We start from the raw sequence: 12,593 nt of genomic DNA, 5'->3' as shown, positions 1-12,593 counted from the left end.
CGCACTATATGCTCAGTATGTGCATTAATGCCAAATGTCTTTAAAAGTTGAGCAAACAGGCTGAGGCGCCCTCAGGAAAAATAAGAGGCAGGTTTAACACGTTTAGGTGCTTTTCACACCTTCAGTGATATTACATTAACAATGTTTATTTTTTATTTTCATTCATTTCTCATTTAGTAGACGCATTTCTCCAAAGAGATGTACGTATCAGAAAAAAAATACAGAGAGTGTATTAAAACAACAGATGGAGAGATTTGGGAATATGTGATTACATAGTACAGTCAATTTGTCACATTCCATCATATGAACTAGTACACATCACAAGAGCAACTACATATGATAAAGACTATTCCATAGTTAAAAAGTTTATTTAAAAATTACACACAAACAAGTACATGTTTATCGTGCACTTACGAGATCAGGGGAGAAGTGAGTCCGAAAGAGGAGAATGTAGAGAGATTCAGCAGTTCTGAGTGAGAGAGGGAGGTCATTCCACCACATCGGAGCCAAACCGAAGGAGAAAAATATTTTATGTACTTTCTGGTCCATAGTAATGTAGTAGAACTGAGGTCCTCTACAGTATTTCAAATCGGCTTGGCAAAGGCGTTAGCCGATTATTAGTATTATTATTAGTAATAATTAGTAATTTATTATCAGTCAAACATGTCAAGTGTTTCTTAATCAAATCAGATCTCAAAAGCTACCAAGTAAATTCATCTAAGCACTTTGCACAGGATGTGTGCGATTCCCAACAGTGGAATAATAATAATAATAATAATAATAATAATAATAATAATAATAATAATAATAATAATTACTGTAACTACTAGACCTGAATCTACTAGGTGACAGAGATGAACATCGACAGCATGTTTTTAAAATTAACGGACATATACAGATCGCGCATTCAGTTAGAAACATCCAAAAAACAACGACTACAAATACACTATTTTCATATGACATATTTCATATAGGACTGTACTCGTAAATATTCTGCGCACACCCTGTTCTGCACTGAGTACTTTATCAATATACTTTAGAATCATGCAGTATATAGTATATACACTGAAATATGTGTAAATGTGTGAAAACGGGTTAGGGTTTACGGGACGTGATATTTGCAGTGTAATTATTAGTGCAATTAGGAACTAATGAGCGTTGCCGCGAGGGGTCTGTGTCACGTGACGACGCGGCTGCTTCGCTCCTCCGCGCTGCGTGTGACGGATGGGCTGCGCGCGCTCGCTTAGCTCCTCGCGGGGGGGGGACGCCAAGCTCCGGTGCGGTCACGCGCAGTCCCGACGCCGCGCGGTCTGCAGCGCGAGTGCAGCACGAACCCTGCGTCCCGCCAGCCGAGATGCGCTCGTGCGGTGTCTGTGCGCTCGCGGCGGCCGTCGCCGTTGCCCTGTGCGTGTCGGCCGCGCCCTCCTCGGGGCTCCGGCGCGTCTGGGCCGGGGCTCCGCCGCCGGTGCAGCCGTGCCAGGCGCCCATGCAGTGGGAGGGCCGGACGGTGGAGTACGAGCACAGCACGGGGAGGAACAACCGGGCCATGATGTCCTATGATGGAGAGAACCAGAGGATCCGCGTGCTGGAGGAGAAGAGGGGGCACGTGCCTTGCAAGAAGTACGTACGTACGCACGCACGGACGGCGGGACGCGCTCCATTAATTACCGCACATATATATAATCATAGTCCAGCGTGTGTGTTGTTGTTGCAGTCACTCAGTGAGAATAACGGTACGTGTCCCACGGACAGTCAGTGGTAAAAAAAAATAAAGAAGAGGAAAAAAGTGTCGCCCTTTTTGTAAAGCAAACATGCGCATCACGTTGTGTGTGTTAAGGTGTGTTGTAAATATATTGCTTTGATCCAGGAAGTTTTTCTTTATGTAACAGTCTGGGTAACTTAAATTATAGGACCGTCTGTTTTTGGTACCGGTGCATTCTGGGAAAGACGGGGTTGTGGGAAATGTAGTTTCTCCCGAGTGTGGCGTCATTATCTATAACACCGTTCGGACATGAAATCAAAATTTTTTACTGGCTTATTATTTAAATGCTTCGTAGTACACAGCATTTGATTACAAAGGACACTTAATTAAAAAAAAAAAAGTTGTGTGTTAACCGCATTGTCTTCCTTGTTATTATAATCATCATGTACCTTCAAAGCACAAATGTGTTAATTTGTTAATCCTCACATTGCAAGTCATTGTGAAATAAAATATATAATTGACTATTTTATATATAATATACATGTATGTAGCTTAGTTCTTTTTATATGTTTTGCTCTTCTGGTCAAATTCAGTTCTTTAATTTTGATGCAAAGAATTGACATTATTTAACTACATTTTTAGCTGCGCAAACCTTGAACAAAGCCACTGACCAGATTCTTTGAAACAGTAATTTTCTTCCTTTCTTTGCCGTTTCTTGATTCACTGTGTTAGTATTTCAAGCATTCCAGTGGTGTTGCACATCTTTTATATTCTCAGTGATTTGATTTGGTAGAGATGTCGGGTCATATGGTTTTCTTTGCTTCAGTTTTTGTCCATTTATTCTGGCTCATATTCACACAATATTTTATTTCCCATGTAATACAGACTCTTCTGAACCGAGACACATGTTTTGAGTAATTCTGCGGTATGCATATTAATGTGATGAGCTGCAGTTGGATATGAGAAGTATTCTGGAAGGTTCCATGTTCTGAGCTGTCTGCAGTCATCTGCGTGCGACTTTATCATCGCTGGGATCTTAAGCAAAGTGTTGGACCGAATGCCAAGCATCTCCGGTCGCATGTCAGCACCGACTGGAACAGCCAGCTCAACTCGCACATGAGAATAAAGGCTCAAAAACAAAATTATAAGTATTGAGAATGACTCCATCCACTTATGTTTCTTATTTTTTTACAGTTGTTTTCAAAGAACGTTGTGGGTGTCTTCCAGTACCTATGGTCACTAGTCGCTCGAGTACATGCCTGTGAATTTATTACTTCCTCAATTATTTCCATTTGCAGTTGAGTCTGTGAAACATCAAAGAGATGAAACCCACAAAACGAAAACTGTAGCAGAACTGATTATGTATATAGAGTTGAAATCCACATTAAAATTGGCAGTTTTAGGTAAATGCTGAGAGTCCGTCTTGTCCTTGATTGAACTTTGCTCAAATGTCCTTTTTTCCCTCCAGCAGTGAAACCATTGCCGGTTCTGTTGGCTGCGGAAAAGACGTCGTAGACGTTGTCATAGCCGTTATTAAATGGGTGACTTTATCTGTGTGTGATTCTTCTAAAGCTTCTTAAAATCTTGTTGCTCTTTCTTCTTAGGTACTTTGAATATATCTATTTGTACCAGAATGCCGTGATGTTCCAAATCGAGCAAGTCACCAAAGCGTGCTCGAAAATCGCTCTGACGGAACCGTGGGATCCGTACGATATTCCAGACAACTCCACCTACGAAGACCAGTACTTCATTGGCGGGCCGGGCGACATGATCGAGGTGCAGGAATGGTCGGACAGGAAGCCCGCACGCAAAAGTAAGTAGGAAAACATGCGACCGCGTGTCCTGGACAGCACCTGGTTGGTGCTAGAGGACGTCGGTTGAATCCCCGCTCAGTCTGTGTGGAGTCTGCATGTTCTCCCCATGTCTCTGTGGGTTTCCTCCGGGTGCTCTGGTTTCCTCCCACACTCTAAAGACATGCTGTTGAGGTTCACCATAGTGTGTGACTGACAAAGAGAGTGTGTTTCACTGATGTGTGGATGAGTGACCCAGTGTAAGTAGTGCATCTAGCAGTGTAAGTCACCGCGGTGAATAAGATGTGTGGGCTGATAACACTACATAGAGTTCAGTGGAAGCTGCTTTGCAGAAAAGTGTCTGCTAAGTAAATAAATGTCAATGGATGTGAATGAGCTTCATGCTTATTTGTCCATGTGGCCCTGCTGTTACCGTTTCCACATTCTCTATGTATAGTACAAATAGTGCGATTGTCACGGTGTTTTCCTCACTTTCCCGGTCCATACCTGCATAGTCTTCCAGCTTCTAAAAGCAGAGGTCTAGCACATCCGGCCAGTAAAACGACAGCGGAGCAGCACGGATCGCTAGCTCAGTTGCTTGGCTGCAAATTCTTCTCTGCTTCCTCCCTGCAGATGAAGCCTGGGTGGGCGTCTACACGGTAAAGGACTGCTACCCGGTCCAGGAGACCTACACGAGGAACAGCAGCGTGACGACCTCCACCCGCTTTTTCGACCTACAGCTGGGGATCAGCGACCCCGGCGTGTTCACCCCGCCCGAGTCGTGCCGGTCCGCCGGGGCCGAGAGGATGGGCCGAGGCTGTTGAGCGTCCGTGTCCACGGGGGGACACGGAGACGCGCTCGAGTCGTACACCTATGACGCACCTAGCTCTCATTGTGGGGGGTCTGGGGGAGGAGGCTGCAAAAGAGCATAGAAGCTGTAAGAAATGCTTGTTAGTCTCTTAGTGATGGAAAGCCCACGTCGCTGGCATGTCGTTTGATACAAGTCCAGAGATGGTTCCCTTCCGGACGAAGCTTAACCGCATTGGTCACGGTGGGGTTTACTGTAGCACACAGATAGCAGCATGTTTATCAAGTTTACTTTTATTTCCACTGGAACTTTAAGGGCGAGTTAGAGAATGAATCTTGGTGCCTCCTGAATGGGTTTGAAGAAATAAAATCTCAGCGTGTCCCTCTGGTCTGTCGCGGTAATCACTACCTCTGTATTAATCCGAGAAGATGGATAAACGTATATTACCTGCTTCTGTGTACGAGCGCAATCGTAGTGATAGAACTTAGATTAAAATGTATATTTGCTAGCTTTTTTCGCTAGTTAATGATTTTTGCCCTTGCTGCTGTCTTGAGGTGAGTTGGCGAAATACTGTAAGCTTAAGCTCTATAAATCGTAAATTGCACTGAAACGCTAATCCTTTAGTGCATTTGGCTACTGAAACGGTCCACTTGCAACTGACTGACTTTTTTTTTTTTTTTTAATGAAATTTAATGGTGGTTATTTTATTGAAGCTGAAATTTGCAATGATAGCTGCTGTTAACGTTATATGTTTTTCCCTCTCACCTGTAATAAAATCCGCTGCACAAGTGACGTGCATTTCAGTCAAATTTTTATTATGTTTTTTTTTATTATATTATTTCTTTTGCACTTGCATTTTACATGTAGTCATTGATTTGGCTCACACTTAGGTTTTGGTCACTAAGCTACTTAGTGATTAATTAATTTATACAGCAGGGTAATTTGGGGGTGCGGTGGCTCAGCGGGTTTGGCTGGGTTGTGCTCAGTGGTGTCTCTGGGGTTCAAGTCCCATGTGGGGTGCTTTGCAACAGACTGGCATCCCATCCTGGGTGTGTCTCCAGCCCTGCGCCCTGTGCTGCCGGGCTTGGCTCCAGTTCGCCGTGAGAGAGGGGTGATTTTTTTTTTTTTTTTTTTCTCTTTTCTTTTCTTTCTGTATCAGTTCAAGTAGTTCAAATGAAGAGGTGGAACAGTGTAAGCAAGGATTCGAACCCAGGTTTTACAGCGTTGAGGTTAAAGCGCCGGTGGCTGGGTCGGCTCCTTTCAATAGGAAGTATAGCGATATTCATTATTAGTGCTTTCGGAAAACCGTACAGCCGCTGCGTAAATCATCGCACTGTCATTATTGATGAGTCACCCAGACAGCACTGTTATTAGTTGTAAGCTGTTACCCCAAAAATCAAAATGGCAAAAAGTTGGAGATAATTGCAAAACTCCAGGGCTGCGAATCAAAAGTTTGCTCTGAGCGAAGCCTAGAGAACCGCGTGATCCGTTGGCCGCTGTCCCTGCTGGCACGCGAGTCCAAAAGTCCGTCTTTGCAACAGCTAATGGAGTATTGCTCAAGTGCAGATGGGGGGAAACAATGGGATATTTGTTAATTAACACAGCAAATAAAACTTTACAGATGCTTGTGCTGCTGAAATCATACGGTTATTTGTCTCTCCCGGCCAAAATGATTATTATTGCTTTTTTTTTTTTTTTTTTGTTAGTTTCGTCATTTTGTTGAGTCCGACGCTCTCGGTCATTTTTGTTTGGCTGAAAACATCAACCAGAGAGTCGTCAAGACCTTGCTCTGCAAAATTAAAAACTCGTCACTATACATTTCTTATTTCTACAAATTTGACAGACAGATTTTTATAACCCTAAAACCATGGTAAATACAACACCGGCCATAGGGAGAGCTGGAAGCCTAGTGGTTAGAGCTACTACCTTTGGACCAAAAGGTCACAGGTTTAAATCCTATCTCTAGGTGTAGTATCCTTGAGCAAGGTACTTACCCTAAATTACTCCAGTAAAATTACCCAGCTGTATAAATGGGTAAATTACTGTAAGCTTGTAATAATTGCAACCTTAACATTATAATTTACTTTGGAGAAAAGCATCAGCTAAATAAATGTGATCGGAATGTCAGCTGCTTGTGTTCTAAACAGTTTATGTAGGTCTCAATTAGGTGTCTTCCGGTCTTTACGTTCTGCTCACGTACAGAGATTTGTGGGATGGTTACGCAGCAGTTCTTGCAGCACCAGGGGAAACTATCCACGCCGCAGAGCAGCTTCATTAAACACATTTTTCTCTCTTCGAAAATTCAAGATCGGTATTAATAGAACCTATTTTCCACATTTTCCCTATGCTGAATGCATCTCCGAACGTGAGCTGTGTGAAATGCACCGATGCCGTGTAAAAATTCGGCCCAGAAATAACTTAAAGGCATCATTTCTCAGTGTTAACTGGAGTCGTTTGGAATCGCTTTTTAATCAATTTATAGCTGTTAATTTATCACTACTTGAAAATCTACCACTATGAACGGTAGAGCAATAAAAGGATTTTATTGCGGACACCACGCCTTGTTTAACAAAAAGATGGTCATAGACGAGAAAAGCCAGCCTGAAGAAATGGAAACCAATACGTCATGAGATCTGATTCATGAAGTGCAGCTTCAAAGTATGAGAACCCCTTGTGTCCTTTAGTTTTACCACAACATGGATATTTAAGAGGAGTCTTCCTTATGTGACACAATAGGTGCGTAACGACCAATTCCACATGTTGCTTTAGAGGAATCGTGTGCGTAGCAGAAACACCCAAGTAGTGCAGATGCAAAAATAAGTGAAGCCCAACATGCATCGGTTACACCAAGTAGGTAAGTAGAATCAGAGGTGTAAATCATAGTCTTTTATTTATTTTTTACATTTATTGCGAGATATAACAGATTTCTTTTAATATCTTATTTACAGTTACATGTATTTATTTAGGGGGTGCGGTGGCGCAGTGGGTTGGACCGGGTCCTGCTCTCCGGTGGGTCTGGGGTTCGAGTCCCGCTTGGGGCGCCTTGCGACGGACTGGCGTCCCGTCCTGGATGTGTCCTCTTCCCCTCCGGCCTTACGCCCTGAGTTGCCGGGTTAGGCTCCGGTTCCCCGCGACCCCGTATGGGACGAGCGGTCCAGAAAATGTGTGTGTGTGTCTGTGAGTTACATGTATTTATTTAGCAGATGCTTTTCTCCAAAGTGACTTCAAATGAACTCTATGTAGTGTTACCAGCCCACACACCTTATTCACCGAGGTGACTTACACTGCTAGATACACCACTTACACTCGGTCACTCATCCGTACATCAGTGGAACACACACACTATGGGGGAAACTGACCAGCATGTCTTTGGACTGTGGGAGGAAACCAGAGCACCCGAAGACTCACGCTGCTAGATACATTACTTACACTGGGTCACTCATCCATACATCAGTGGAACACACTCTCTGTGTCACTCACACACTATGGGGGAACCTGAACAGCATGTCTTTAGACTTCTTTGATTTTATGCAAGAATACTCACCATCCTTATAGAGTTCATATACTTCCAAGCAGCTCTGTATATGTTGAGAATACAGTATTAGAAGGATATCGTGTTTTTAAATCGGCTTTCTCTCTTTGCTCACGTGTAATGAAGGACAGCAATGGTGACATGTTTTTAACAAGTGTACATATTTTTATCTATTATTTATTTTGTATCGCAGCAGGAGGGGAACACCCTGCTCCCATCCTGAACGTAATGCCTGTGGGCTTTCTGTGGGTCCAGCTGTGATCAATTTGTGATCGAAAACCCCAGCCAGTTGAAACGCCAATTATGGTTTAGAAGGTGGACCGAGGAGGGGGAGCAGAAATTCCGAGGAAAAGAAACGAAGCAAGTAAATAAATTGTCGCGGAGTCTGGACCGTGCCGTCGCTGTTAATGTCCTCAGGCCCATGAGTCACCAGAAGGATGGTAGATTTACAGTTCTAGTAACGGTAAGAAAATACGGCTCAAACTTGTGACCCGCAGCCGATCGGATGCCAGCGGACCGCCAAACGCTTAGTGAAAGTCGTTTTTAAGGAGGAGGGAAAAAAATCCAACTTTAATTGGAGGACAAAAAAAACAAACAGCCTTTTTGTTTGGCGAAAATAAGGTGGGGGGTCAAATTAAGAAGCGTTACAGTTCATCAGCAACCAGCCTCTACAGAAGAACGTGGAAGTTGGGGGGAAAAAAAATTGCACCCGACTTTTTTCAAGAGCTCGGAATTGTCTGAAAGCGTTGAAAGCGAATGCTAAAAAACGGGGACGGACGGCCGTCGGGGAGGCATTTAAAATACAGAACAATCTCCAAAAGCAGGAATAGTCTTGGCCGGTATATTTTTAGGAGATCGCTGACAGTTACTTCACTTGCTTGGAATCGTGTCAATCGTGCAATAACGCATGTGTTTTCAGTTTGCTCTGTGTCACGATCATCATCTCCCCGGTGCCTTACATGCACCGGCTGCTTTCGCTTACAAACATGTGACTCTCGCGACTTTCTGGCCTGTCGGCGTTCGGAGCTTTTCCTTTGAGTCTCAACGTGTGAGGTTTCTCTCCTAAAAGCACCCTGCTGAGTCTCACGGTGCTTTCGCCTCGCACGTCCGACCCCGGCTATGCCTGCCGGACTTTGCATCCTCCACCAGATTTATTACCGCAGTGCATTGACATGCAGTTCACGTGCGCTGGCCCTCACTGTTATTAATATTTATTCAGCTGATGCCTTCATCCAAAGCAATTTATAATATTGGGTTAGACTACTTGCAGTGATTTACCCATTTGTACTGTAGGGTATCTTCACTGGTGCAATTCAGGGTAAGTTACCTTGATCATGGGTGGTACAGCAGATGCTGGACTATTTTAGTACCTGCTGCTCATACTCTACCTTTCCTTATAGTGTGTGTGTGTGAGACTTGTGATGAGCTGCCACGCCTTCCAGGAAGTGCTATCTGTACTTCCCAGCTCTCTGTACCTGGATAAGGCCTTTCTGAATGTGGTCGGCTGGACATCTGGTTAAAGAGGATGAAAATGCCCCTTCTTTTACGCTTCGTTACGTTTATTTTAAAAGTCGTCTATTAATTAATAGGAGCAGCTAATAGCGTAGTGGTTTGAGTTGCTGCCCGCTTCAATCTCTCCTAGTGCTCTAGTACCCTTGAACAAGATACTTACCGTGAATTGCTCCAGTAAAGTTACCTGCCTATATAAATGAATGAATCATTATAGGTAGCTTGACATTGTAAGTCGCTTTGGAGAAAAGTGTCAGCTAAATAAATAAATACAACCAATGACACACACACACATATCATCTGAAACCCCTTGACCCATGTGGGGTTGCTGGGAGTCAGAGCCTAACCCAGCAACTCAGGGCGTGAGGCTGGAGGGGGAGGGGACACAGCCAGGACGGGACGCCAGTCTGTTGCAAGGAACCTCAAACGGGACTCAAACCCCCGACCCACCGGAGAGCAGGACCCGGTCCAACCCACTGCACCCCCTGCTAGAACAGCTGACCCACATCTGAATGCTGTGAACACCCTGAAAAACAGAAGCAAAAGTACATGAGTGCAGGGATGTGCAACATAAATCCTACTGAATTTTATAATGATAAATCTATAGTTATACATACACAGACTCGAATGACCTAAATAAAACACAATGAAACATATTTTTTTAATATGGACTTTTACGATTCAGTATGTGACTTATTGTGTTTTTTTTAACACGTCAGCCCTCGAACCAGTTCACAATTATGATCGTGGCCCTCGGCCGAAAACGTTCAGCGCCTCTGATTTACTGTGTCGGCAAGTAGGCATTTAAAGTCACAACACTGCTGTAATTGCTGTAAACACTACAATAAGAGCCGTCCAAGTATCGTACGGAGAAATGTCAATGATTTTAATTGCATTAGGTGTCCTGTGCCGCTAGTGCGGCACCGTTTTGCACCGTTTTATTTTGGTCAGAAAACAGCGGGGAAGCTCTTCACCACCAACAGCCCATGTTTGTCAAACGCTCCCAAACACGTTTCCCAAAAGAGGATGGTGCGGCCGACAGGACATTTCTTGGAAATTTACAGGCCGCAAACCACAACGCGAAACCTAGTTTTCCGTTTCTTCTCAAAAGTTGAATATACAAGTTTGAGGGAATTGTTGTTGATGTGGACGTTTTCTCCACACACCGAGAACTGCGAGTCCAGGAAAAATGCGCGACGAGAAGAATGGCGAGAACGTCAAGGCTGCGCTCTCAGCTTCGAAAACAAAAATATAAGCAAAGTTTGGTGCAGTTTTAGAAATAATGCTGCCATATTCTGTTGGTCAGAGGAGAACAACAGAGCAGTGACATTTATTTCTATTTTTATGCAATTAGGGGGGCAGCTGGTACTGTAGGCTCAAAGGTCGCTGGTTCGAATCCCACCTCCAGCTGTAGTACCCTTGAGCAAGGTACTTACCCTGAATTGCTCCAGTAAAATTGCCCACCTGTATAAATGAGTAAATAGTTATAGGTACTTTAACATTGTAAGTTGCTTTGGAGAAAAATCTCAGATACATTTTTTCCTTGTTGGTTTTTTCTCAGTTACTTAATTCAAAAACAGCTCAGGAGGGTTGAACACACACTTATCTGACACTTTTCTCTAAAGCAACTTAGAATGTTAAGGTTATAATTATTTACACAGCTGGGTAATTTACAGGAGCAGCTGAGAGTAAGTACCTTGCTGAAGAGTACTATAGCCAGAGATTGAAGCTACAACCTTTAGGTCCAAAGGGATCAACTCTAATCACTACACTACCAGTTGTCTAGAGTAACCACCTCCGCTCTGGATGCTGTGGACGTGCCACTCGTTTTCACTCTCCTGGCTCCAGGTTCCATCCCGAAAAAGCACAGACTCAGAAGTCTGTTTATCAGTTTTCACCTACAGCTGTGTGGGTGACACTCTAAGCAAAGCAGAACAGACCACAGCTGTTTAACTACATTTACATTTATTCACTTAGCAGACACTTTTCTCCAAAGCCACTTCCAATGAACTCTTTGTAATGTTACCAGCCCACACACCTTATTCACCATGGTGACTTACACTGCTAGATACACTACTTACACTGGGTCACTCATCTATACATCAGTGGGACACACACACTCTCTGTGTCACTCACACACTATGGGGGAACCTGACCAGCATGTCTTTAGAGTGTGGGAGGAAACCAGAGCACCCAGAGGAAACCCACACAGACACGGGGAGAACATGCAAACTCCACACAGACTGAGCAGGGATCAACCCCACGTTCTCTCGCACCACCCAGGCGCTGTGAGACGGCAGCGCTTCTCACTATGCCACCATGCTGCCCTAGAGGTGATTGATGAAGTTTGGAAGGCACTCGAACCTCAAACCCACTAGAGTCACCCTAGCATACTTCACAGTCCTCATTCCAGGCAAACTGCTGAAATGAATGTCCTGTATTTTAATCCAATTTAATAATTAATCCCTCAATGATGGTTGCACATTGTATTTTCTCTGAGATGTACGTTGCTTTGGAGAAAAGTGTCTGCTAAATGAATAAATGTAAATGTAAATGTAAATGCAAATTCCCATTTCCCAGAGTTCCACATTTCTGTCTATAGTTTCTCTATGGATTCAGGCACATTTTGTTTTGTATCATCGATTTATTGTATTGAACAACATTTGTTAGTGCTAACTAAACTTTAAATTCTCCCAAACACTACACTGGTAAGAAAGATTGCACAGTCTTTCCGTGTAGCTCAGTAATCCGAATGCATTTATGAAACGATTATTCGACCATATGCATTCAACCCCAAGTCTTCGTGCCGCAAAGAATTGGTTTTCTTCGTGTTGTTCTATAAATCATAATAAAACAGGCTATTTGTGCAGCCAAACATGGTTTTGGCTCAATTTCTTTTGTATTGTTTTCAGAGGACACGCCGGGGTTTTTTTTTTTTTTTTCGATCCCAGTGAACCAAGACAAATTACCGTCTTGTGTGTGCGCAGTTAACTCAAGCTAATAATTCAAAATTAAAATGAACCGAAAGTCTAAAGTTAAAAGAAATTTTATGTATTTTGATACAGAGCAGTGTTGAGAATTGGCACGATTACTTTTTCGGTCTGTTGCTCTTTTGCATTTACTTGACAGCGCTGGGCCCCCAGGAGGTTCACGGCTCTTGCTGTGATGGGGTAATAATGGGGTGAGATACGGCGTTTTGCAGACTCTCCCGTATGAAATTTCATGGCCTGAGATTAAACCACGGCATGTCTC

At 43.6% G+C, this 12,593-nt stretch overlaps 1 protein-coding gene across 1 annotated transcript; it reads left to right on the top strand.

Moving 5' to 3' along the window:
* The first annotated feature begins 1,018 nt into the window (after positions 1–1,018).
* epdr1 (ependymin related 1) lies at positions 1,019–4,808 on the top strand. Its single transcript, XM_018757657.2, has 3 exons — positions 1,019–1,620; positions 3,307–3,515; positions 4,126–4,808. The coding sequence occupies exons 1-3, from the start codon at positions 1,355–1,357 to the stop codon at positions 4,314–4,316; spliced, it is 666 nt and encodes a 221-aa protein (XP_018613173.2). The 5' UTR covers positions 1,019–1,354; the 3' UTR covers positions 4,317–4,808.
* The last annotated feature ends 7,785 nt before the right edge of the window (positions 4,809–12,593 follow it).

The sequence above is a fragment of the Scleropages formosus genome, chromosome 7, assembly GCF_900964775.1.
Source record: "Scleropages formosus chromosome 7, fSclFor1.1, whole genome shotgun sequence".
NCBI lineage: Eukaryota > Metazoa > Chordata > Actinopteri > Osteoglossiformes > Osteoglossidae > Scleropages > Scleropages formosus.
Note: the sequence above shows the minus strand (reverse complement) of the source record. Positions and strands in the feature narration are given on the sequence as shown.